At 36.5% G+C, this 27620-nt stretch overlaps 1 protein-coding gene across 8 annotated transcripts in view; it reads right to left on the reverse strand.

The window, feature by feature from the left end:
- SLC25A21 (solute carrier family 25 member 21) overlaps positions 1–21661 on the reverse strand; it is a 470325-nt gene extending 448664 nt beyond the window's left edge. For 5 of the 8 annotated variants that reach the window (XM_072761462.1, XM_072761458.1, XM_072761457.1 and 2 more), the window contains exon 1: positions 21157–21621. In XM_072761462.1, the coding sequence (XP_072617563.1) occupies positions 21157–21226 (70 nt within the window). In that variant the 5' untranslated portion in view covers positions 21227–21621. Of the gene's footprint in view, positions 1–9810; positions 9932–21156 lie in introns of all 8 variants that reach the window. The other 3 variants (XM_072761456.1, XM_072761455.1, XM_072761460.1) reach the window with 2 other exon arrangements.
- Between the last annotated feature and the right edge of the window lie 5959 nt (positions 21662–27620).

The following is a 27620-nucleotide window of genomic DNA, read 5'->3' on the forward strand; positions in this document are numbered from 1 at the left end:
GGCATCAACCCTTCTTTAAAAGTTATGGTCTACTACGCCATTTAGTATGTTTGTATATCAATGAATTAGTTTTACAGGGCTTCCTTAACCAATGACACTCAACAGAAAATGTATAAAACAATTCAAGCATGCTAAAGATGTATCACCCATTAGGGACACACTCATCAATGTCAATAAAATAGTATTCCATTTATAAAAAAAAAATTATTTATGTTGCTTGGATTCCTAGATTTTTTTTGTCTTCATTTTGCCCCAAAACTTGTTTCTAAAAATATTTTGCACATGATGGGATGAGCACTGGGTGTTATACACAATTGATAAATTAGTGAACACTATACCTAAAACTAATGATATACTATATTTTGGCTAATTGAATCTAAATTTAAAAAATATTTTGCAGATATTCCACTTGCTTCTTTCTTAAGTGATCATCAGCCACTTTGAGAGTTAACAGTTACTCTATTAAAGTGACAACAGAACCAGATGTAATATCCCATCCCCCCAAACGCATTTATTCCCCAGGTGATTTTTAAAAAGCTACCAAAGAAACACAATCCCACCTTCAGAGCACTGAGACAAGGGGAAAAACAATAGAAGAGATAAAGAAAAAGAAACAACAATAGTTCTCCTAGAAGTTTTAACTCATGAACTACCACCTCAAGTAAATTATGCACTTTGGCATTGCATTCAAAGGAATCATTCAAAATTCAAAAGACAAGGCCTTTATGTCTTATTTTTATGTAAACCAATTTCCAACATAAATAATTTTTAATAACTATTTAAAATTTGAGAGAAAATATGTAGGTATTCTTTACAGATCATGTTTTTTAAATTATCACTTCCATAGCAGGGCACCTGGCTGGCTCAGTTGGTAAAGCATGTGACTTTTGATCTTGGGGTCATGAGTTCAAGCCTGTTGGGTATAAAGCTTACTTAAAAGAAAAAAAAAAGAAAAGAAAACAATGACTAGTGAATTTACATGTCTACCTAATGCCAGAAAAACTGAATAAACTGAAAAATTCAGTTAATCTATAATTACATAGCAATGTAATATCCAGTAAAGCATTTTAGCTGTTGAAAATGACAATATACCAATAGCTATATAGCTCTGACTTAAACACATTTTTCACATACAGTGATTTACTGTCTTTGGACAATATCTCTCATCTTTTATGTATTTCATTCTACTCAGTTACCTATATGTTTCTAATTGCTTCATCTGCTAATTTCTCTTCACTGAAATGTCAAATATCGTTTATGAGCTCCTTCAAAACCTTGCCAATAATACTAACTACATATTATATTGGTTTTCATAAGGAAAAATTAGTTTTTGAAGAAGGAAAAACTATTTAAAATGTTTATATTATATCCTACAAAATAATCTTCAACTGAATTTTTTTGGTAAACTATGTTGCAGTCTTCTACCAACGTTCTTTGGTTCAGTATAAATGATATGGTAAATTTGCATTCAAATTCATGGAACTTTTCAAATCTGTTTCCCATTTAGCTGGCCAGCCAAAAACAATATTTTCATTTGTAAACAGCTGTTTCATAATCAGCTCTTTTGTACTATGTGAAACTCCATAAAAAAATAGAAAATTTTATTTAAAATACAAGAATTGCATTAATCCACTGCAAATCATTGATTAGTTTTTGTATACTACCACACAGTTTAACTTATAAGGAAAGATTTTAAGGAAAATTTAATCTTGTGTCCAAATATAACATTACTTTAAACATGAGGTCATCTAAACATCTGTCTCCAATATATCACTGGGGATTTAAATCAAAAGTCTGCTAAACATGTACAATCATTTTGAAAATAAATAACAGGACAAATTTTGTCTTGATTATGATTATCATGCATTTTAAAAGGAAACATTTATTCTAATAAGAGAAGTCTGAACTAATTTAAACTTTATTGACATTAGCTTAAAATAGTTTCATACAAGACTAAGAGATATATTTCATTTATTTGCTGCTTAACAATACTTATATTTTAACTTCTCAACATTAAATGCTTTTCCTTTAGCTTTTCGTAGTATTCTTTATCTTTGCAAAATATTCAAGGAAAATTTTCAAGACATAAAATATTTCCACTCAGTAACTGAAAAAACTAATAATAGTCATTCTGAACTTTCCTTCCTTTAGGGCAACTATGAATCCTCAACAAGAATTAAAATGGTTCTATCCATTTAGTTGACTCCTGCTTTATGCTTTAAAGTAATATGAATATGGCTAATTATAAAAGACAGTTATGGTAATAACTTTACTCCAAGACTTTAGAATCAGCAAAAATTAGATGTATTTTGAGGAGAGTTTAATTAAGCTTAAACTCTGTATCTTACTGTAGAATTTAATTTGTGTCTAGTAAGTGTGGGTATTTTAAATTCAGCAACAGGATTACTACTACCAGTTAACTACTTGAGATGAATTAGCATTAAAAATAAACAAAAATGCTTAATCTTCAAAAGTTTCTGCCAGTACTAAAATGAACTTTAGCTGTTGAAAAGCTGGAGAAAAAACAAATTAAAGCATTGCTGAATAATATATTCTTAGAAAAATACTATAGCATTCTCTCCTGTGGCAGAAATCACCAGAAAATTCAGCTGAAAGGGATACTAATGTCCAGGGTGATCATGCGTCTAGTAGGCTGCTACAAAATATAACTGTAGAAAATGATCATTATAGGTTTCTGAACTACCTCTTTTCTTCTTCCTGCCTATGTCTTGGAAGACTTAACAGCTTTGGCCATGGCAATTTCAGGTCATGGATTCTACCTTGGTCGACACAGGCTAAGAACTTCAAAGTCCACTCATGACACTGTGTACACAATTCTTTAAAGGCAACAAGTGTGTCTTACTCGTCTTGGGTACCGTTGCCTAGAACTCCATTTGTCACATATCTGCAGCTTGATAATGCTTGATAAATGCATGAATGAGTTAATGAGAGGACTATCTGACTAGAAAATAAGAATCTTTGCTCTAGTTGAGTTGAAACTGCCTACTAATAAACTGCCTTAGTTTTCCCTCCTATAAAATGAGGCTAATTCTTGAACTGTGTCCTCACAGAGGTATTGTGAGAATTGAAAAAAAAATACATACAAAACTATCTGGAAAACTAGCAATAGTAAACAAGTGTGATTGTTTTAATGATCATCAACAGTATACATAGGTTAAAACTGTATACATAGAGAAAAAGACACTGTGAGAATACTTTCATTTTTTTTAACATCGTAAGATCTTGAAAATTAATAATTAATGTCTTTTGGATTACTAGGAAGAAAGTCATGTTTTCTTATATAGTTAATACAATTGAGTTTTTCCTGGATCTTCACCTTCCCATTCCAAAAAGTTTAACACTATAATGAATGGCTAAGGATGCTGATTCAGCATAAGCAATATAAAAGCATGTATTCTCATGTTGCCATTGTTTTTCCCTCAAATTCAAACAAACATGGATATGAACTAAGCGGGATGTGTTTGAATTATATTGATCTTTGTGTTAAAATAGTACAGATTTGTCTTTATGATTGCCAATTATCTCCCTTTTTTATAAAAAAGCCACTAAAATATAAAAGTAATTTTCCACTTATATAACTTTCTCACATTGAAACTGTGGGTTCCCACATATTTTACAATTTTCCATGTCTCTTAGTATTTGCTCTACTATGATGTTGATAAAAAGTGGCCCCTTGAAAAATCACTAAATTGGCTTTGCCCTCTTCAGTTATTTAAAATATTTGTAACAAAACTTGCAAGGTACAATGTGTCACTTTCATACATTTTTGTCTGAGTGCTTTAATATAATACAGCCCCACCTTCAGGGACAGTATTTCTCAACCTCAGCTGCACATTGGAATCAGCTGAAGCACTTTAAAAATGCCAAATCCTGGGCCCAACTCCCAAGATGCTGATTTAGTTGATCTGGACTATGGCCCTGGCATCAGGATCTTTTAAAATTACCCAGGTGATTCTAATGTGCAGTCAAGGCTGAGAATCAGTGCTTTGGAAGTTTACAGTTTTGTACAAGAGATTGCTAATAACAGCAACAAACCATCAATTTATGGAGTGCTTACTTGTGCCAAGAAGCAGGCTAAGCACTTTCTGTGCATTATCTCATTTAATTTGCAACAACCTTATGAAGAAAGATTCTGTTACTAATTCCTACTTTATGAATAAGGACCTGAAGATTAGAAAGATTAAGAAACTCTCCCAAGGTCCCACCACTGTTAATTTGCCGAGGGAGAATGTAAAGACAGTTCTGTCCAACTCCAGAGGAGGAACTCTTCATCACTGACCACCATCATGGTAGAAACTATGCCATAAACCAGATGTTTATAAAAGGTCAAGTCAGAGTGCTAGTGAACAGAAGAAGTGTCAGAAGAATTAGCTTCGGGATACAAAAACACTAAAATTAGCAAGATATTGGAAATGCCAATTTTTCTCCCAAGCCTGACTGTCAGAATAAATTGTTAACTTTCTCAAAATAGTAGTATTGGAGGAAAAGAACACTCCCAAGGCAGTGTTCTGGTCTAGCTGCATACCTCTCAGTTGTCATGGACACAGGAAGGAACAATGAAATCATTATTTGACTATTATTTTTTAGTTGCTAGTCAGCATATGATTCTGTCTGTAAACTGCATCTCTGCATTCCCTACGGATCAGGGGAGCTGTCCCTCCTGGTAGTGACAGAATAACCACAAACAAAACAATCCTTCTCAGGGGAAAGCCATCTTTATCTGTCAGTATTAGTCAGTTGAGAAACAGAGCTGCAGGCAGCTGAAAAAACAGTTTGACTGTTTTAAGTTTACAGGTGGCCTTATAATGGAAATTTTTACACACTGAAATTCCTTTTTCAAGTTAAAAAAGTTTGGACAAAAAGGGACAAAATTTGGCAGTATTTTAATGCAATGCTTCTAACCAGCTTGCAAAAGCAAAATATCAAATTTTAGTGAAGCTTGGTGAACCAAGCACCCGCCTTCTGGCAAACAGACTCAGTTAAATATTACCACTCTTTCTGTGCTGAAAATTCCTCATGGCTAAAATCAGATCAGCCACACTTATCACAGGGCCTGGTATATACAAGACAGTTAAGAAATTCAAGGATGTTGAGAAGAATTAATTTAAAAATAATTTTAATAGAAAATTGTACACACAGAAACATAATGTCAACATGTAAATAATAGGATAGCTGCTTAAAGCCCAGCTAAAAAGTATTTGTGTGCTGTGTGTGTGTGCATGTGTATGTGTGTGTGTGTGTGTATTGAAGGCAGGATGAGAAAAGAGGAGAAAGCATTTGACTAATAATTCCCCAAGTATTAGCAGCAAGAATCAGATACTTGGGGTTCCATGAAAGATACCTGTTGGGCTTTCTCCAACATTTGGGGTAACGAAGCAGACAAAGCCTGTTCATTTTGTAGGTGGCTCAAAACCTTCTTGATTGGCCTACCCCAACTTATACTTTTTTTCTGTGCCCAAAAGGCACAGTTTGAAGCCTATCCCATGTAATAAAGTTCAATTAACTACATTTATCAATTTAGCTACTAGAATAAAATTTTCCTAGGACAAAATCAGAGTTTTAAAAAAGTCAGATTAGGAAACCTTTAATGAAAGTTGGAAAGGTATGGGGTGCTTTGGTGGGAAGCCCTGGATAGGCCCCTTAGTGAGAACACAGAACCTTGGAGGTAAGAGACTAGAAAAAATACAGAAACTAAGGAGAGAAGGAGAGATGGCTAATCTCCAACTTGAGTAACAATTTTGCCTTCAATTCCTGGGAAAAGAACTAACAGACCCCTGTTAATATATAAATCAGCAGTTGTCAATCAGATGGTCAGTCTCTTTCTCCCTGGCATGGGATATGGAAATAACCACATTAAAGGAAATGCCTTTACTACTTGTATTGATTAATAATACTCAATGCACTTGCTCCAAATAATAATTTGTGATTTTAAGATCCCCAAAGTTATTATGAATGATAAATACTATACAACACCTACAAAAATATAAATGCCCTTCTTTCTTTAAAAAAAAAAGTATGTTTCAGGGGAAGAGAATGACCCAAGTTATTTGATAGGGTGACCACTGGGATATGAACTGAGAATCATTCCTATAGGCCCACTATGGAATACTGAAAATGAAACCTAATGACTCCATTTTGGGAATAAAAATTTAAAATTTCTGACAAAAAATAAGATTATGTTAATGATATCTAGGTTTTATTTTATTTTATTTTTTACTGTTTTTTTTTTTTGTATATTTTTTTACTGGAGTTTGACTTGCCAACATACAGCATAACACCCAGTGCTCATCCCGTTATGATATCTGGTTTGAGAACAAAACTCTACCACCCCAAATAAGGTTAAGTTTCTAGAAAGTAAATAGAAAAATACAGTTTACATTATAAATTATAGAACAGAATTATAGCTTGCATATATTCATATAAAATGTCATTCACCTATGGATATTTTTGAAAAGCTTGGAATATGCCTAAATATTTTTATATTTTCACTCTCCATTAATAACTAACATTTACTGAGTTCTTATTAAATCCTAGGCCTTTAATGATATCAACTTACCAATATGATATCAAAGGATATCAATAATAAACCTTTACGTGTATCAACTCATCTGACGCTTTAACAACCTTATGAAGTAGATTGCAATGTATCCTATGGATAAAGCACAGAAATGTTAAACTGTCTTCGCAACATCTAGTGAATATCAAAGCTGGGATTTAATGCCAGTCAGTAAGCATCAGAATACCTACGGTACATTACTTCCCTATATTACCTCTTCATAAGGTAAAGTTCACTATGAAAACATGGATGCCTCTTGATGGAGAACCCTATTTTCTTCTTTATCATCTCAGTTTTAACCATTTCATTGCTTAACTCCCACAGTATACTAAAAAGTTTGCCATATACATAACTATTTTTGGAAAATGATGTAATTCCAAAATAAAGATTTGAGAACAAAAAGTAGGTAGATCAATACATATACATATATATATACACACATATATATGTATGTATTCATATTCATATATATATAATTTTGTGAAGTACACATATTTGTGTATATATGATATATGACTGGAAAAAAATACAACCAGCACACTAGACTTTGAGCTTGGGAAAATTAACCTACCCCCAAGTGTAAGCAAGTCAACAATAAAATAGTCTATACTTCTTATAACCGTTCCTGGGAAGCCAGGTACTGGAAAAAAAACAGGTCACAGTCAAGATCCAGGTTTGCAGAATCAATGGAACTTAGACTACATAGGATTAAAGTCCTGCCAAGATTGACTCCCTCTTAGGGCAATCAGGACAGGAAACGTAGGACCCTTTGGAATGGAATCCCTTTTTCTTCCTTTGCCACTACTAGGAATAAAATGGAATCGTTCATTTTAGACACTGCATGGTTCCTCCAGTAATGTCTGAATTTGATGGCAGGTAAGCACTACCAATGACATGTGTTGGGCATGGAGGAAATTGCACCCACTCCTTCAAATCATTTAGGAAGCAACATACATTCTAGTATCTTGCTGAAAAGTTTAGAATTTTTAAAATTAATTAACATTCAAAATTGGGAGCCAAAATAAATTTACCATTCATTCAGTCACCTATTCATTTCAACAAATGTTTATTGAGTATCTAGCCTGTGCCATTTTCTATTGTAGGCACTAGGGAGATTGCTGGGTACCAAACAGACTAAGATTCTTCTCCTCGGGGAGGTTATCATCAAGTGACAGAAATAAGAAAATGTTTTAATATCTGTCACTATTATATATCAGCTTTAGTTAACAACTAATATGCATTCTTACATTTAAATAAACATGTCACTGTTACAGGTCAATAAAATAAAAAAACTAGGATTTCTTTAAAACTTTAATATATGGCTATTTTACAGCTATGCAATGTTAATAAGACATACACTAAAAGCGTGACTTCTTTCATGTATGTTCAAATGCAAGAATACACAAATTTATATAAAGCACATGAATCATAACAAAAAATAGAGATATTTTCCAATGTAGAAACAGTTTTAATAACAACCTATTTATACCAATAACCACTGCGACTTCCAACTACTCCAACCTTGATGCTTCCTTTATTGTAGTTGTTTGCTTCACACTTCCCCTGTGGTCCTTTTCTGCTGTCTGACTATTCAGCATCCATCCATCCATCTATTTAAGACACAAATATGTGCCAGAAACAACTGGAGTGAGAACCTCTAGAAATCATTACCCTTTTCCCTTAGGATGAGAGCCTTTCAGAAGTTAAAACTGACATAAAACTCTTCTATGTTTTGAGACTCTTAATATATTGAAAATCAAAGAAATGCCAACTAAGTTATTAAAATGTAGCTTATTTTAAATGCCTACATATCACATATCATATTAATGCTTCTAACACACACAACTGCAATGAAAAAAACAATGACTTTGTGTCTAGCTTTATTTGAAAGAAATGTCAAAAGTTTAGGTTATAAGGTCCTTTGTGAATGTAAGGCCCCATTCAAATGGCCCTTCTGGTCCTGCTGGCACTCCTTCCCTCCTGGTTCATTGCCAGGGAGAAGCTAGCAGGCTATCTCTGCATATGAGAATCTCAATCTCACTCCACTCTACCTAGAGCCCTTGAAATCTCCAGGGAAGCTAATCTCAAAAGGGTTCAGAAGCCTCTATTTGAGCTTAAGGATCCTAAATGCCCCAACGTTCAGAGCTCCTATTAGTGGTATTTCACACTTATTAGGGTTTAAAAAATATATAGTTTTGTGGCTCACCCACAAATTACATAACACCGTTCTAAGGGGGAAATGCACCCTGATTGCAAACAAATAACCTAAACCTACAGATTTTTGGAACACGACCTACATACATATTTAAGCATTACATGAAACTATATTTTTTCTCACAGATGGTAACTGCATTTTGTTTTTCTTATGTCTTGTATGTTTTTTCTTATGTCTAGTATGTTTTTCCTATACATGGTAAATGTGAGTCATTTTTTCAAAATTTTAACTTACCCACAAAAAATTTGCCATCTATTTCTAACTTACGCGAATAATGAAAAGTAATAGACCTCCTTTTTAAATTTACAATACAAAATATTTGTGTATAGTTGCTCGCAAGCAGAAACTGAATCATATATTGATTATATGTCAAATATTCCATTATAGGAAGCAAATCACACTGTTTAGCTCATATATTCTCATATACCTTAGGTCAAAAAATAAAAGTTTTATTTTCAGTGCAGCTCTGAGAAATTATCACTTCTACATGGAACATTCCCTCCACTATCAGCAAAATAAGATGCTATGAATGAGTTCAAAGCACTTGGCTTCTAAAATAGAAGATATTTCTTTGTCTCTGCCACATTTATGGCTGATCAAGCAGGGGAACATAAGCAAAATATGTCTCAAGAGAATTGTATCACTGTGGCAAATGCAATTTGAATAAAAATAGATTTACTGCATAGATACCATATTTTAAGCACTGTGTAAGTTTTGGTTTCTACCTAAAAGGGACTCACTCTTTGAAAGACTTAAAAAACATGAATTAAATCCAGTATAATCTTTTAAATTAATCACATACACAAAAACTAAAGTAATTGTGAAAAAGCATCCATGTAGAGTAAAACATAATATCACATAGTATATAAACATATCAATAAAACATTAGAAATATAAACAATACTGGATAATGCCTATTTAAAAGCCCCTATTGAATGGACAAATGATACATTTTTAAAGTATAGAATATATAAATTCAGCAAGGGTCACATAGACACCATCATCACTGCTTTCTTACCATATAACTTAGGTGCCAGTATCTCTACTATTCTTTTTTTTCTTTCCCTTCTTTGCTTCTTTGTTGACCTTCTAATCTCCAATGTATGTGTGCTGAAAAGAAGTCATGCGCCAATGCAGATCTTTACAAAAACATGAAGAAAACAGAAAAAGTCTTATTCTTCCTTGATGCTTTATCAGGCAAACATGAGACTATATTGCTCTGTAAAAGAAAGTTATTGATATGATTTTGAACTTTTATATGATCATATTTCTACTTTCAACTTAAAAGAATATGAAATAAATGTTTTCTTAGCTCCACCAAAAAAAGCCCCTGCTAATCGAAATAAATCACTAAAGAGTCTTTAGTACTTCTTATATTAAGTACTTTAAATATTCATTTTCTTCATAATTTTCCTAAAATTTCATAGTTGCATATATTTCTCATTTAGAGGGAAAGAAATAATGTGTTTAATTTACTAATCATTTTTCTAAAAAATGTTTTAAAAAATATGGGCAAGTTACACTGCCATCTTGTGGTTAGAAGTTCATTTACAGTAGCAAGGACTTCATTAATTCCACACACGTATGTATTACCTTAAAAAAAATAAAAAAAAAAAATCCTGTTTGGAACTTAAGAAAATATATTCCTTACACACCTCCCTCACTTTATTATGTAAAAGCCCATTATATTGAAACAAGAAATAGCATTTTGAGTGGCTGCCCTATATAGATAAATAAAAAGAACAATGCATTTGGCACTCTAGATTTTGCTCATAGAAGCTTATAATTTACTATTAGTGTATATACATTCAAACCCTGATAATTTAAAGAAACAAAATTATGGAATGTAGGAGTTTCATTTCCACAAGGTAATCTCCAAGACCTACAAGCAATGAATATGACATTCATGCTAAACTTATCAACAATTTTTGCTTGATTCAAAACTAAATTCAAAAGCAAGACCACCACAGAGAAAATAAATATTATAGCAATAAAAATAGTTGCTCCTACCTCTCTTACTCATACACATAAATTTTTTTTCCATACACAGTTAGGAATAATTAAATGAAAAAATTAATTCCAAAGTCCAGGCATCTACATTTTTCAAATGTATAATTCTCTATGATCTATGCCAGGCACCTGTTCCAAATGTTTTACAGTGGTAGGATCTAATTAGAAGGTAACACACTTCTACATCTAACTGTCTGCAGAAAGCTTTTCCTTTTTTTTTCTATTTTTAAGCAAATCAACAAAATTATGGGAAGACAGTGCCATCTATAGGTGCACAAGGACAGAATGTGATTCTTCTATTCAAATGTGACTGTCCACTATGATAACAGTAGCCAACTAAATGCATTGTCTTAGAAAAAAGCTCTAAAATAACTTTGCTCATTATTGAATCTCTGGAGAGATACCTGTAATCTATTCCAAAGTATTTTAACTTATTTGTACAATCATTCTCCAAATAAGAATAATAATAACAGCAGCCACATCAATAAGAAAAATAATACTTCCCATAATTGTATTAATCTGATTTTGATACATTAAATGATCCATAAACATTGATAATTTTTCAAGAAATATTAGCCTCATTGGCATTTATTCTCTCACTTTTTCTCTCTCACAATGTAAAACTTTTTAAGCTTAATTCTATTTTAGGTGTAATTCATTTGTATTGAAACATATATATCATTATTATTTCTCCAAAGTTATATTCCCCCTGTAATAGTCCATTCTAGATTTTACAGACATTCCAATAAATTTGCCCTGTGTCTCACCTAAAGCTGCCAGATTTATGCAAATGAAAAAGTTCAAAACAAACCTATGTCATGCAACTTAAATTCTCTCCTTTTTCACAGCCCAGCTCACCCAGTCTGCTGTGGGGTTGCTCTCATTCTAATGAGTCATTCTGGTATCTGACCTGATTGTATAAGGTTCGTTTAACAATTACCCAAGGATTGGGGCTCAACTCATTCCTAAACAATCGCCTATGGAGAATGACAGAAAAGAGGTAGCTCTGCCAATGCTGACAGAGTCCTCTGATGGGTCATATGGATTATTTTATACTTGTACTATGGCTGTCATTTAAAGGTCTGGCAAAAACAAGAAATGGTTGGTTGCACCAAAGGCAGATCTTGATCGTTCATCAATGAGCGAGTTTCTAGAGTGGCCATAATATTTTAACCCAGCCTGAAGGAAAAGAGGTCTTATGAAGACAATACTCTGTATAGGGCTGCCTGATTTCTCATTTTGCACACTATGAGTATGAGTGGGATAATGGGTAGGAGTACAAGCTCTGAAGGCAAAGAGAACAGAGTTTGAGCTCCTGCTCTGTCACTGGCCTTGAGCAAGTTAGTTAATTTCTCTGAGCTTCACTTTCTTCATCCTCAAGAAATTGCAAATTAATATCTATAATTTAAGCAAAGTAAGGTGCTTCATACATAATTATCATTCAATTAATGTGAGCACTTAAGATTTATCTTACTGTTTCCTGTTTGTCTGGTCATAATTATTGACTAATTAGGGAGGATCCATTTAACTCAAATAAACACCCAGAGAAGGTCACTTGCAACTTGCTATGTTAACAAAAAGAATGAGTGAGAAAGACAACTCAAAATAAGGATAAGTACAATGATACAAGAGAAAAAATAGTATTTGAAGGCCTGATAGGAGTTTCAAAATTTACCTCTGAAATGTTACCTTTAAAAATCACTAAGAATCCACATAACTCTTGATCCCATGTTATTTCTACTGTATGAGTTAGGAATCTGATTCTGTAGGACACAGAGAAGTTGGAAATATAGATGGGGAATTACCTGCAAATGAATAATATTAAAGCCACAGAACAGATGGGCTTGCTCAGGGAGGTAAGATTATATGGAGCAGAGAACTTAGAACCCTGAAGAATGCCAATTTTTGGGGAAAGGGAAGAAGAGGAACCAGCAAAGGAAACAGTAAAGAAGTGACTGGATATGAAGAGGAGAGTAACAATCATCAGTAAAGACAACTTTAAGGAGAAAAATTGGTCAGAGATGTGAAATTTTACAAAGATAGGTAAATTTAAAAATGAAAACCAGTCATTAACAGTTTGAGCAGAAAGGTAAAGACAGATATGCCAATTATAGTAGGTTGGAAACCAAGTAATGAACTTTTCACAAAGGCTTCCAATGAAAGGAAGAGAGACACAGGACCATAGCTTGAGATATGGAACACAAACTTGAGAATCACAACATGAAGTGCTGTGGGTTAAACTATGTCTTCCAAAAAAGATATGTTCAGGCCCTAAACCCTGGAATGTGACCTTATTCAGAAATAGGGTCTTTCCAGGTATAATCAAGTGAAAGTGAGGTCATACCAGATGGGAGTGGGCCCTAACTCAATGATATCCATATAACAAAGAGGGAAATTTGGACAAATAGGAAGAGAAAGCCACGCGATGACAGTCAAAGAACATAATGATTGTTACCAACTACCAGAAACTAAGAAGCATGGACCAAATTCTCTTTTGCTGCCTCCAGAAGGAACCAACCCTCCTGGTTTTACTTTGATTTCAGACTTCTAACCTCCAGAACTGTGAGGCAATACATTCCTGTTATTTTACACCATCCAGTTCATGGTACATTGTTCAGTCAGCCCTAGCAAACTAATATAAGGGATCAAAAGATACAGATCTAATAGAATACTTAGAATGTGTATAAACCATGATCACATCAAAGTACGGAAATAATTGACACAAACATAATAACTTAAAACCAAAAGGAAAAGAAATTGGCCAGAAAAATCAATTAAAATCTAGAACAATTAAGAATCTCATAGAACTTCCTTAACCTGATTTATTATTCTTTTAACATGCCACCTACTTAAATCATAAAGATGTTTCAAAATGATTTGTGCACCTCTTTTCATTTTGGGGCCCTGGAACTAAAGACGACACATAAATTTAGAAAGTTATCATGGACCTCTCACTCAGAAGGTGGCAGACAATTTAGACCAGAAGATAATTTTTTCACTTCATTTACTAATTGGTGATAATAAAAGAAAATATTGTTAAAGGAAAGTACTGTTACAAATATTGGTTGAACCTCAGCATACTTTTCTCTCTTTATAGTAGGATTCTAAGAATATATATTCTGTGGTTTAAGCTTCTGATATTTATTCATTAATACAGTCAACATACATTTCTGAGCATATACTATGCTCTCCCTAAAATTCCAGGTTCTCAGTGCTCTGAGATGTTGAAGTCTGGGAGGGGAAGGCAGCGCAGAGGCAAAGGAGAGGAGGAAGCACTGGTTTAACATAATGTACCTAAAATGCGTTAAAGTTGATTCATGTTTTTATATCAACTGAATCATGTACCCACATGTTATATTTAACGCTTTTAAAATGTTTTCCAGTGAAAGACAGTAAAATAAGAAATCCTTTGAAATGTGGTTACACATTCATATTTTGTTCTTAAATTTGTATTTTTGAGAACTAGATTTTCTTTAAAAGAGACAAGATAGGGACACCTGGATGGCTCAGCAGTTGGGCATCTGCCTTTGGCTCAGGTCGTGATCCTGGGGTCTTGGGATCGAGTCCCGCATCAGGCTCCCTGTGAGGGGCCTGCATCTCCCTCTGCCTATGTCTCTGCCTTTCTCTCTGTCTCTCATGAGTAAATAAAATCTTAAAAGAAAAACAGGTAAGACAAAATCATAAGAGACTCTTAACTATAGGGAACAAACTGAGGGTTGTTGGAGGGGTGGTGGGGGGGATAGGGTAACTGGGTGATGAGCATTAAGGAGGTCACTTGAAGTAATGAGCATTGGGTGTTGTATGCAGCTGACAATTACTAAATCCTACCTCTGCAATTAATAATACAGTATATGTCAATTATATTGAATTTAAATAAAAATTTTTTAAAAAGAGAAACAAGACTACATTTTAATTAAACACATCCTTTAAAGGTATTTCATAATTAATTTGAGCAATAGAATTACTTTCTTCTATATGGTTAAAATAAGGAGAATTTTTCCTTCCTAATTACCCAGATAATGGGTCCCAGCCTCCCTTTGATGTATCATAGAGGATCACCTGTTTCACTACAACCTGCTATTTATTATCAAACAATTGCAGTTTCCCAAATCCTGAAGTTCCAAAGGTGCCATTTATACAAATCACATGTGTGTCCTCTTTGCACCCATTCTGAAAAAGACTTTTCCTTGATCAAAATCTTAACTTTGATTACTCCCTGGAGCATCAACTCTTTTATTACTTAGCCCAAATTAAAGTCTAGAGGACTACCAGTATACATTCTGCCTGCTAAGGCACTTCTTTTAACTGTATTTTAACTACTATGGGTTAAAGCAAAAAAAGGTAGAAATCTTGTAAAAATAAAGATACATAAGATATATAAGATCAGGAGTTTAAAGAATAAGATTTGAAATTATCCAATACCATTTTAGTTACCTTTTTAGGTAGAAAGCCTTGACTCTCTTCCATCAGTATAATGCACACTTTACCAGTACTCTCAATAGTCAATTTCCCAAAGACTTACCCATGAATCCCAGGTTTCTTTCCTCTAAAAAAAAATGTTTTTCATTTCGCTTTCTCATATGACCCCTTGAAGGTGATAAAGGAGACAAACTGCATAAAGTACTGGAGCTGTGTCTAGTGCAAAATCAGAAAACTTGTTTCCAGAATGCTCCAACTAAACAATTTGACTAAAATATCTCCAGGAAGACACACAAAATAAAAACTGTGATTGGAGATGTGATGGAGGTGTGTGCCTACCAGATACAAGAAATGAGGGTGGACCTGGAGAGAGGAGACTGGAAATTTTGGGAAATAAATCAGTGTCCTGCATGCACAGTGATCACATAAGAGATATATAATGAGGGGAAATGCTCTAGGAAGTTCTCTGAGTGGTACTTGCAGACTTCTGGGAATACGATTAGAAGATTCTGGGAGACAGGAGGAGGAGGGTCCTAAAGACGTCACTGTGCAAGGGAATTTAGTGTGGACAGGGCCTCGGAGGCACCCTGATAGGCTCTTGTGAGAGCACGGTCTGTCAGGGATCCAAGAGGACCTGCCAGAGACCCTGGAAAATTCTGACGTTAGAGGCAAAAGCCCAGTGAGAACTTGGGGAGAATACCATCTGAGTGGGCCTACAAGAAGGCTTCTACATAACATGGGAAATAAGAACCCCATGAGCTTTGGAAACACTTGGAAGAAGCCAAACTGGTTATTAAGGAGAATGGGACGATCTTGAGGCAAGGCTAAGTTCTTGGCTTCAAGGAAGAGATGTGCATCTTAGGGAAACTTCCTGGAGCTCTAAAGGATAATGATGTAAAATACTGAGACCTAGGGACCTTGGGAGCTCTAGCGAGTTTGGGGGAATTCTGTCAATATTGCTGTCAGACTACACCAATCCCTTTGGTCATTGTGAGAAACAGAAAATGATGTCCTTTCTCCCTCAGGTGGCTATATCTCTACTCTAGGATACATGAATTATGAATCAGCATGGGCTTTCAGTTCCCACTTGTTCCAGTGGCCAGAGCCATTTTTCAGTATACTACCCGCCCAACTGCACATTTAGGCCCTGAATGGATTGAGAATTTTCTTTTGGTTAAAAGCTAATCTTGCATCCATACACATGAAATTATTTAGAAAAAGAGACATACTATTTAGCAGAAACTCTATAAGAATTTTATTTGTAGATAAAAGAGCTCTTTTAAGAGATGTAAACTAATAAGAGATATAGAAATAATAAGGGATAGTAGTCTTGATTTGATCTCTCCAGATTCTAAAAATGTCTGACAATGGAAATAATATCCTCCTAGTCCCTCTGCTATTCTGATCTCCTACAGCAATGGCTGCATGCTTGTGCAACCATAGGCAAATTAATTAGGCCCTCTGTGCATCAGTTTCTTCACCCTGGAGTTGTGATGAGGATTAAACATGCTGATACATGTAAAGCTTAGACCTGAGTCTAGCATTTAGTATTTACTCAATGAATGCTGGTTATTTTTATTATTTGAGCCATTAGCATGTTAAGGAGAACGTTAAGCTGGATGAGGCTGTAGAGGCCATCTGCGAAACATTCATGCAGAAAATAGACAGGATTTCAATAGGTAGAAAAAACATGAGGAAAAAAATCCAGGCATTGTGAACTAAAGTGGAAAGGTAAGGTAACAACCAAGTATGGTGAACAGATCTATTCGGCAGAAACTGAGTGGCATGTGTAGAAAAGAAAAGGAAAATAAGACTGACGGCTAAATTGGGAGTACATAATGAGGTGTACAGAATTCATTCTTCTCTCTTCTGCCAGTTTTAACCTGTAACCCTCTGCCAATCTGGTTTCCCCTCTATAAAATCTCTTTTCTCCATGGAATGCTTCTGAGGCACTTTCATGGCTCAGTCAGTTAAGTGCCTGCCTTTGGTTCAAGTCATGATACCAGAGTCCTAGGATTGAGCCTCCCCCCATCAGGCTCCCTGCTCTGTGGGGAGCCTGCTTCTCTCCCTCTGCCTGCCGCTCTCCCTGCTTGTGCTCTCTCTCTGTCAAATAAATAAATAAATAACAATAATAATAATACAGTGCTTCTAAAATGGGAAAGTGCAGACCAATGACTTAGAGTCCCTCCTATATGGCAGATTCTGATATGGCAGGTCTGGAGTGGTGCCTGAGATCCTACACTTCTAACAAGCTACAAGCTACCAGGAGCCTGCTGCTGTTCATCCACGGGCCATACTTTGAGCAGTAAGGATGTAATACAATGGTCTCTTATTCTCATCCTTAATCCTCCTGCTAGTGTTTGGCCTTGCTGATCTTCCTGAAGCTCTCATCATTGGCTTCTATTGTGAATCTTATGGGATTGCTTGAAGCTGAAAATACAAACTAGAAACCTATTCTGTAAAACTTCAATTCATATTGACTTGCCTCGAGCACAGCTTTCATCATGTAAAACAAGGTTGCCATTGGTAAAAATAGCTTTATATATTAGCTATAGCTACAAGCTCAAAGCCAGTCTTTAGATGTATAATGTCCAAGCAACTGTCAGCACATCAATCTCTTTGGTCTTTTATTTATTTTTATTTTTTTAAATTTTTATTTATTTAAGATAGTCACAGAGAGAGAGAGAGAGAGAGGCAGAGACACAGGCAGAGGGAGAAGCAGGCTCCATGCACCGGGAGCCCGATGTGGGATTCGATCCCGGATCTCCAGGATCGCGCCCTAGGCCAAAGGCAGGCGCCAAACCGCTGTGCCACCCAGGGATCCCCCTATTTATTTATTTTTAATATTTTATTTATTTGAGACACAGAAAGAGAGAACAAGCAGGGGGAGCCGCAGAGGAAGAGGGAGAAGCATGCTCCCCACTGAGCAAAGAGCCTGATCCCAGGACCTCAGGATCACCACCTGAGCAAAGGCAGACGTTTAACCAACTGAGCCACCCAGGTGCTCCTCCTTTAACCAACTGAGCCACAATATCACAAAACATCTTTTAATGAAAGACAGACCTACATCTTTATGAAAGACGTCTATTGCCCATCTCATGATGTATCTGGCTTCTCCAGAAAATAAATCTCCCCTGAAATCCCCACCCATACACATGGGCAGTGGCTACAAATGGCAGTGGTGCAGAGGTACGCCCCTGTCCAAAACTGGATTATCTTGAGTCTTTCCCAGGATTTTACACAGCACTTGAAAAAAAAAAAAAAAAAAAAAAAGCAAGTCAGTCTCTCATTGTCTCTACAGAACAGAAATCAAGAGCAGGTAAATTCAAGAGCCATTAGGAACCACACTCTGTCACATGGATGGAAGAGCAGAAAACAGCAGTCAATTGTATGAAAAAAAACTGAGAAAGGCACCAGGAGGGCACCATATGCTGGCATGCTGACAACCTCGCACATCTCCATATAACCCTATAGGCAAGGCTAGGCCACAGTCTGACCCAAGTCTTGGCAGGATGCCCTGTGATTTCCTCTGCCCTAAGGGAAGATAAGCAGACTGGTGGGGAAGAGCTGAGAAGCGGTTTCTCCCATTATCTTATCAGAAGGCCATTTCTCATCTATCTCCCTAGTTTCAGTTGAACACAAGACTTTCCACCTCACTTCAACTTAGAGAAAGCTACAGCAGAGTGACCCACTGCTTATACCATGTATCATCTGGCCTCTTCAGTTTTGTGTTGTTCATGGAATAGGGGACAGGTAACTGACACCATAATGACTTGCTTTTCCTGTCTTTATAAGTAATTAGCTGTCTGAATCCATTTGGGCATGTTTATTCCTTACCAGGCAAATCCATGGAAGTATGGCAAGCCGTCCTAACAACCATATTAGAATTACTTGTGGCCCTATTATTAACCACCACCCTGTTGCCTTGGAAATGTTAAAGCCATTTGACAAAGTGAAGAAAGGTAAGAGATGGCAAGAGTTCACTTTCTGAGTTCCCTTCAGTGCTCTAGCTCCTCCAGTCTCTTCCAGTAATGTATCAAGACCTTGAATTCTATGATACCGTGGTATTTTCTCCAGTAAACTTCCCCAGATTTTTTTCTTCCCCTTAAGAAAGCCCAGGATGTATTTTTACCCTCAAAAGGTCATATAATACACACATATTTGCATTGCATTTAAAAATATTATCAGTAATCAGAACTCCAACACAAGAGATTCAAATGTGTTTTTTCTATTTATTAAAATTCTACCTCTCATATATTAATTTCTTTCTGGCCCTTGACCTAATATAAGTAATATGATTAGTATGCATTTACTGAAGTCCAATAAATACAAAATTTTATGAAAATGTTATTGTCCAAGTAGAACACATGATTCCTTTTCTAATTATTCTCATCACGTATCAATAATTCCATAGTACTAAATATATAAATCAACTATGCTACGTTTAATTCACCTTAGAAATATACTAATTTTCATTCATATTAATTACAACTGTAAGAGCATGATGGAATCATACATTATATTTGTGCCAAATACTTATTATCCAACAAAATAGTGTAAGTAGGATTACAATTTGATCTACTCTTAACATCCCTTGAATTTAGCTGTGCTTAACATAGAATAGGATCATCTAAGCCAATTACAGATGCTTCTGAATCATTAGTCATAAGTTAGGATGTTTACCAATTAGCCTTATTCTCCTATTGGGACAGCTAAGTTTTCTTTGATCAGGGTCAAGGACTCTGAATCAGCTAAGTCAGGGACAGCTGGCAGAGTCTTGGACATTATGGAATTTGACCAAAATGGTGAGTAAATTGGTGAAAATTCATCATCATTACTGGAAAACAACTAAAAAGATAGACAATGGGGTCAACATAATTATGGATGGACAAAGCACAATCACATATAAGACATGAATGCCTCCATTGCCATATTAATGAAATATCTTTAGTAAAATGTACGGACTGTAATTGATACATCTGGCTTTATGTGGTACTCCTGAGAATCAAGTAGTTCATGACATAGTGATAACCAGTCACAATTTATAATAAACATTTATAAAAAGTCCAAGTTTGTTTGAAAATAAATTTGACTTGTCAATGTTAAACACTAGACATCTAGTCACTCTCTTAAAATGATTTACTAGAGTTACCACAGTATAACTTATTAAGAGAATACCTACATTTATAAAAAAAAAAAAAGTTTTATGGTGATAAGTGAATAACAGTAATTATACATTTATAATAAAAATGCATCACAGTCATGAAAAATTAAGTTCTCCATCAACTCATAATTATATTTTAAAATATCTCTAACACACATTCACACAACATAATCTCCTGGGTTAGTAACTTTCCCTAGCCACCCTTGGTAACTATTGCCACAAATTTTTATATTTATAACTATCTATAACAAATTTTTTCTGAAGGTTTTTGTTTTCCGACAGCATAACTCTCCATATATTAAGGTGAGCGCCTCACATCAAAGGTGTTTCTGTGTGCTCACGTATGCACTTAGGCCCGAAGCAAGCACAGTCTGCAAGGAGAAGACCCGCGGCGTCCCGAGGTAGGTCTGCACTTTAATGAGGGAGGCAGGAGTTACGTAACGAGTACCCAGAAGAAAAAGGCTACAACTGAGAGCAAAGCGAAGTCTGACGGACGCGGGCGCGGGCGCGTTCCCAGTGCGGTAGCCAGCGAGGCACCCGGGCCTCCTCCCGGGGGCAGGCCTCGGGGCAGCCTCGCTCGCTCTCCAGGCTAGAGGCCCGGGAGGCGGGGCCCCGGCGGGCGGCGGCGACCCGGCCCGGGCTCCCGGCGCGCTCTCGCGCTCGGCGGGTTCCCGCTCCGCGTACGACCGCAGCGTGCAATTCCGCGGAGAAACTGCAGTTGCGAGACCTCTCTGAGGAAAGTTTCCGGGCCCCGCGGCGGGGCGGCCTTACCAGCGGAACCACCGGCCAGGATCTGGCGAGAAGCCTCTCTCGCGAAGCCAGCTTTGGGCTGGGCGGACATCTTCGAAAGCCCGGGGCCGCGGAGCGGGCGAGCTCGCCGGCCTGCAAGAGCTGCTGCTGGTCCTGGCGCCGGCGGCTCCTAGGGGGGCGGCAGCCCGGCGGCCGCTCGGAGGTGGCGGCTCAGGGCGCAGACTCACAGTGCGTGATCTCCGGCGGGTGCGAACCTGCCCGCCGCGCGCCTTCAGGGGCTTTCTGTCGCCCCCGCTAGGCCCCCTGGGCTCCAAGAAGGGCCTTGCGGAGAGAGGCCTCGCGGACGGGGTCGGTTTGGCCGCCCGCGGTAGAAGGGTTTGGTCTCCTAGGCTGGCGCCCAAGCGCTTCCCTATCGGGAGCCTCCTGCAGTTGGTCAGGCCGCACGCGCTGCCGCTGCCGCCGATAACGCTCGTGAAGAGGCGCCCCTGGCCTAGCGGCGGGGCTGGGGCGACCCTTGCCCTCCTCGGCAGGCCAGCGCTCCGGGAGGCCCTAAAGAACGGACAGGTGGATCCTGAAATTGTGGGTTCAGAAGCAAAGCCAAGTCACAATTATCTTTCAATTAAGTTGATGTAGTACTTTACGAAGAAATGGTTTGGGCTTAAGAGAATGTATCATACCTCATCGACCTGAGTTTTATTTACTGAAAAAACGAAAGAAGAGGCCTTGTTACAAAAAAGTCTCTTCATACCCGACGTTAGTAGTGCTTCTCCACGTATGATCTTAAGATCCAGCAACGTCGGGATCCCTGGGTGGCGCAGCGGTTTGGCGCCTGCCTTTGGCCCAGGGCGCGATCCTGGAGACCTGGGATCGAATCCCACGTCGGGCTCCCGGTGCATGGAGCCTGCTTCTCCCTCTGCCTGTGTCTCTGCCTCTCTCTCTCTCTCTCTGTGACTATCATAAATAAAAATTAAAAAAAAAAGATCCAGCAACGTCAACGTAATGTGAGAGTTCCTAAGAAAGGCAAGTTCGTGGCCCCACGCCTATCTACTGAATCAGAATCTCTGGATACAGGGCTCAGAAACCTGCATTTTAGTAAGGTCTCCAGTGATTGTTAAGAGCGTTAAAGTTTGTGAACCACAGACCTAAGTAATCAAGCAATATAGGGAACTATCAGTATATTTTTTCTATGAAACATTTAATTATTCATACTAGCCCTTTAGGATATTTGGAAAAACATAAATATTTATACTATTTTTAAACCATAAGTTACAAATGCTACGTAGAAGAGACACAATATTATGAAATTTTAGAAAAATACCTGCCACACCCCTAACAGGTAGGAGACGATACCAGTAAAAGGTAGAATGAGAGGATTTGGAACCGCTATTGTCATACTATTTCTTAAACATTGTATTTAATACTAAATATATTCAGTTTGAACCATATAGAATTGCCAATTTTGAAAGCCAGAAACCGTTGAATATCAGGAATGTAATATGGTTAAAACTTTATGCGCTTTCCAATTGAATATGCAAAATACCATAATTTCATATTTTGTTTTTATTTCTGAGGCTGAGCTGTGAAAACCTGGTAATAATGATATCTGACTGGTAAAATTGTCGAAAGTAAGGAATTAGATACACTTGGTGCTTATGGATCAGATATGCAAGATAAATTTTCTCTCATATTTGATTAAATATTTGATTAAAATTACTAAGCTTAAAATGTTTACCAAGGAATAGTTTTCAGAAATTTTTGCTGGTTAACTAAAGTAAAAGCTTTTGAGGAATGTTTCAGTCTACTAATTAAATATGAAGTCTTGAGTGCAACATAGAATCACATATTCAACAAATATTGAGAACCTATTCTATACTAAGCACTAAAATCAGAATTGCAGAGCTCACAGAAAACCTTTCCCTCATTTTCCGATGAGGAAACTGAGTTTCCCAGGATCACAATGAGCTAATAATATTGCTGGGATTTGATTCCAGGATTCTCTCTTCTGAATGCAGTGGGATTCTAGGTTTAAATACTAGCCACAGGCCAAACTACATTCTCTCACAGCAAAACCTAAAATAATTAAATAATTAAATAGCCTCCAAATTAATTTCATTTATTCATATATATAAATGGAGAATTTTTTAAAGTTAAAAAAAAAAAGTTGCAACTTTTAAACCCAATGGCACACACTGAACCAAATTCTGCATTCATTCATTGAAAGTTGACTAAGCATCAGCACTTTCCTATGTGCTGGCAATGTAACACTTAAAATCCCTGATGGAGCATATAAGCTCATGGAGGAAATCCCACCATATTGCAATTTGTGTTAATTTAGTATTAAGTAAAATTTTGTCTTCCATAGATTATTTCAGGAAATACAATAATACTTTTAGGTCAAGATTTAAAGATAGCCTTCCTCCCTCTCCCATTGGATCAGTATAAAGATACTTTTAATCAATTCCACGAGTACCTTAATCTCTGAATATCTTATCCCAAGGAGGTGGGTGCAGGTTTGTGGTCTCACTAAGACCTCAGTCTCTCAGCACCTAGGTAGATTCAGTGAGAAGACCCTTCTAGACAGAGTTCCAAATACCCTGTTAGAAAATTGCTACCTATTTTTAATCTTTTTAGGCTAGAACTGATGTTATTGAGTAAAAAAAAAAAAAAAAAACAAAGCCTGTTACCACATGTAATCTAGTCCTACACCTGTAGAATAGTTGAAGAGATAGGGTCTAGATATAACTATATTCTAGAGCTTGGGAGTCTGCTAATGTCCATCCATTAACAAATGGGTGGGTATCAACAATTACCCACTGCTGAGAGCTCTGATTATTAGCTATATCTCTTAATCTGCAGCCGAATTTGCCTGTGGTCAGTATTGGAATGCTGGGAGGTTTAGCACTGAGAAAAAAAAGAAGGTAAAATTTATTTGGCCTACTATTTCAGATACCCTAGATTTAATCTATCACATTACTCTTTCTATTATTTTATATGATGCTGTAATGTCCTGATGCTAGAGCAAAACTGCTACAGTATCAAGCTTATATTTTGATTTTATTTTTTAAAGATAGATAGATTGATTGATTTATGAAAAAGAGAGCCCATAGATGGGGGGCAGTGAGGAGGGTGGTGAGGGTGGAGAGGGAGAAAGAGTCTTAAGCAGACTCCTCTCTGAGCACACAGACTGATGCAGGGCTGGATCTCATGACCCTCAGATGATGACCTGAGCTGAAACCAAAGTCGGATGTTTAACTAACTGTACCACCCAGGCACCCCAAGCTTATATTTTTAAGTTATAGATTATTTAGCCAATCTTGGTTGGGAATTACATAATTAAAGTATTGACTCATCTATCAGTTTGCAGAATGGCTAGAAACTAAACTGCCTGGAGCCTTAAAATCCTCACTGGACTTAAATATCTGAAAATTTGTTCAGTGTCTTTTTGAAATAAAGCTTTTGTATTGGGCCATCGGATAAGCTAATGTTCAAGACTAAAATAACAGTGGCTTGAACAAGATAAAAATTTATTTTCTCTCTTATATGAGCTCAGTTTATTTTAAAATTACAATATTTACTCATTTTGAAAAAATTCTCAAATTTAAAATATACTTCATTAGCGTCTAACTAGAAGTTGCAGAGTAACTCTGTGGTACACATACTATGACTGGACCCACATTTTAAAATACCGTTCGCTGAAAAACACATAGCCACTCTAGGCCCATAGACTTCTATTTCAGGGTCAAAACACAGACACATAAATGCAGAACTTGGTATACATGGAGTCTATCCATGGAATAGGGTAGAAAGTTGGAAAGAGTGGCTTATGGACACAAAATCTTGATGGACAGGGACACTTGGGTGGCTCTGCGGTTGGGCATCTGCCTTCAGCTCAGGGTGTGATTCCAGGGTCCTGGGATCAAGTCCGGCTCCCTGTAAGGAGCCTGCTTCTCCCTCTGCCTAGGTCTCTGCCCCTCTGTCTGTGTCTCTCATGAATAAATAAATGAAATCTTTTTAAAAAAAAAAAGTCTTGATGGACAAAAGAGATTATAACTCTTGAACTATTCAAGAGATCTATTATCCCATAGTATTCGTTTACAGAAGTATTAGAAGTATTGAAGAAATGCTATTTGCAAGTGAAAGACTCATGCTTTAAAATTTGTGGGTCTGATTATCACTGCTTTAAACTCTCAATGTCTTCTAACTTACAAATACTAAGGCATCATGTTAGTTTTTAGGACAGATTTTAGGTTCTGGTGCATTAGATTTTCCCATCATCTAACAGAGCATTTCTAAATTCCAAAGGATTTTCCTGGATAGTGTGAACAAAATATTAGGAAGCTTTTTTCAACATTTAGAGGTCATTTATATAATGGAATTCTGTTATTTGGGACATAGTTGGGAATCTAGAAGTTAAAGATTCTAAGCAGTCAAGATACAATTTGCTCCTAGGAGCTTCCCAGGCTTTCACTTAGGACTAGTTTCAGACCCAATTATAAAAAGGTAGCTTGGTTCATAGCAAATTAGAAAGAAGAAATTAAAAGAGAATTGGGGAGGGAGAAATCAAGGAGATTCCAAAAAGTAAAGAGCAACCTGCAACTATCCAGCCATATTCAGTCTACCTAGCAAATTGGAATAATGACAACCTTCATTTATTGCTTATGTTATACCAGGCAATGGGCTGTTTTGTAACCCATTATTTCGATCACAATATCCCTGTAACAAAGATATTTTTGTCCTCATCTTATACTGGCACAGAAGTTAAGTAACTTGCCTAAAGTCACATTGAGTATTTGATTGAAGTATTATTTGAACCTAATATATGATTAAATATAAAATATATTTATAAAATACGTAATTAGGAGGCCTCTTTCTGAATCGCTAGCTATGTAGTTATGTTCTAATTTTAATTTCAGCTTTTCTACCCATACATAAAAGTCATAATGTAAAATTATTCAGAGTAAATAGCTTGTTGTATCCTTGGCTTGGTAAACAATGAATTGGTAAGCTGGATCAGGAATTTTATATATTTGAAGTGAGAAAAGCACTAACTTTGGTGTCACAAATTGCGTATGTATAAATGCTGAGAATTTTCGGTTTATTAAGTCAAGGTATCTCAACAATGGCACCTTAACAATTTGGGTCAGATAATTAACTCTGTTGTGAGACGCTGTCCTGTGCAATGCAGGATATTTAGCAGCATCCCAAGCCTCTACCCATTAGCTGCCAGTGGCAACTCCATCCCCAGCTGTGACAACCAGAAATGTCTCCAGACATTGCTAAATGTTCCCTGCAGAGCAACAGTGTCCTTAGTGGAGAATCACTGGTTTAAGTAAAAGAGCTCATATAAGTGAAGCCTATTTTAACTTTTTAGAATAGATAACGACAAACTTAAAAGAGACTTTAATCAATTCCTTATTTGACAGTTTAGGGGACTGAAGTGGACAAGACAGAGGGAGAGGGAGAGGGAGAGGGAGAATCTTAAGCAGATTCTATGTGGGGCTCAATCCCACAACCCTGAGATCATGACCTGAGGTGAAATCAAGAATTGGACCCTTAATGGACTGAGCCATCCAGGCACCCTAACAGTGGCTGTACTGTACTACATATCCAAAAAAATGTATAAGCCTTCCTATTTCTCCACATTCCTCGCAAACTTATTTTCCTTTTTTTTTTTTTTAAATATTGCCATCTTAGTCTATGTGAGGAAGGTGACATCACATATTGTGGCTTTAATTTGCATTTCCTCAATGACCAATGAAGTTGGCCATCTTTTTCACATGCTTGTAGCAATGTATTGCTTGTAGCTATTTGTATATATTCTTTGGAGAAATACCTTTTTAAGTCTATTGCTCATTTTTTACTGGATTGTCTTTGTTATAGTGTTGTACAGGTTCTTTATATATTCTGGATATTAAACTCTTATCAGATATTATTTGCCCACGTTTCTCCTGTTCTGTGAGTTGTCTTTATAATGTCCTTTGATGCACAAAAGTTTTTAATTTTGGTGAAATCCAGTTTATCTATCTTTTTGTTGCTTATGCTTTTGGTGTCTAAGAACCACTGCCAAATTTAAGGTAAAAAAGATTTAATCCTGTATTTTATAGTTTTAGCTCTTTATTTAGGTTGTTGGTCAATTCTGAGTTAATTTTTGTATGGCCATACCACTGAGATATTGTGGGTTCATTTCCAGACCAACACAATAAAGTCAAATGAATTTTTTGTTACCCAGTACATATAAAAGTTAGGTTTACATTATACTGTAGTCTATCAAATGTGCAATAGCATTATGTCTAAAAAAACAATGTACATACCCTCATTAAAAAATACTTTATTGCTAAAAATGCCAAGCATCATGTATGCTTTCAGCAAGTAATATTTTGTTGGTGGAGGGTCTTGCCTCAGTGTTAATGGCTACTGACTGATCAGGGTGGTGGTTGCTGCAGGTGGCTATGGCGATCTTTTAAAGTTTAAGACAATGTTATTTG

Source organism: Vulpes vulpes, chromosome 6 (genome assembly GCF_048418805.1).
Source record: "Vulpes vulpes isolate BD-2025 chromosome 6, VulVul3, whole genome shotgun sequence".
Classification (NCBI taxonomy): Eukaryota; Metazoa; Chordata; class Mammalia; order Carnivora; family Canidae; genus Vulpes; species Vulpes vulpes.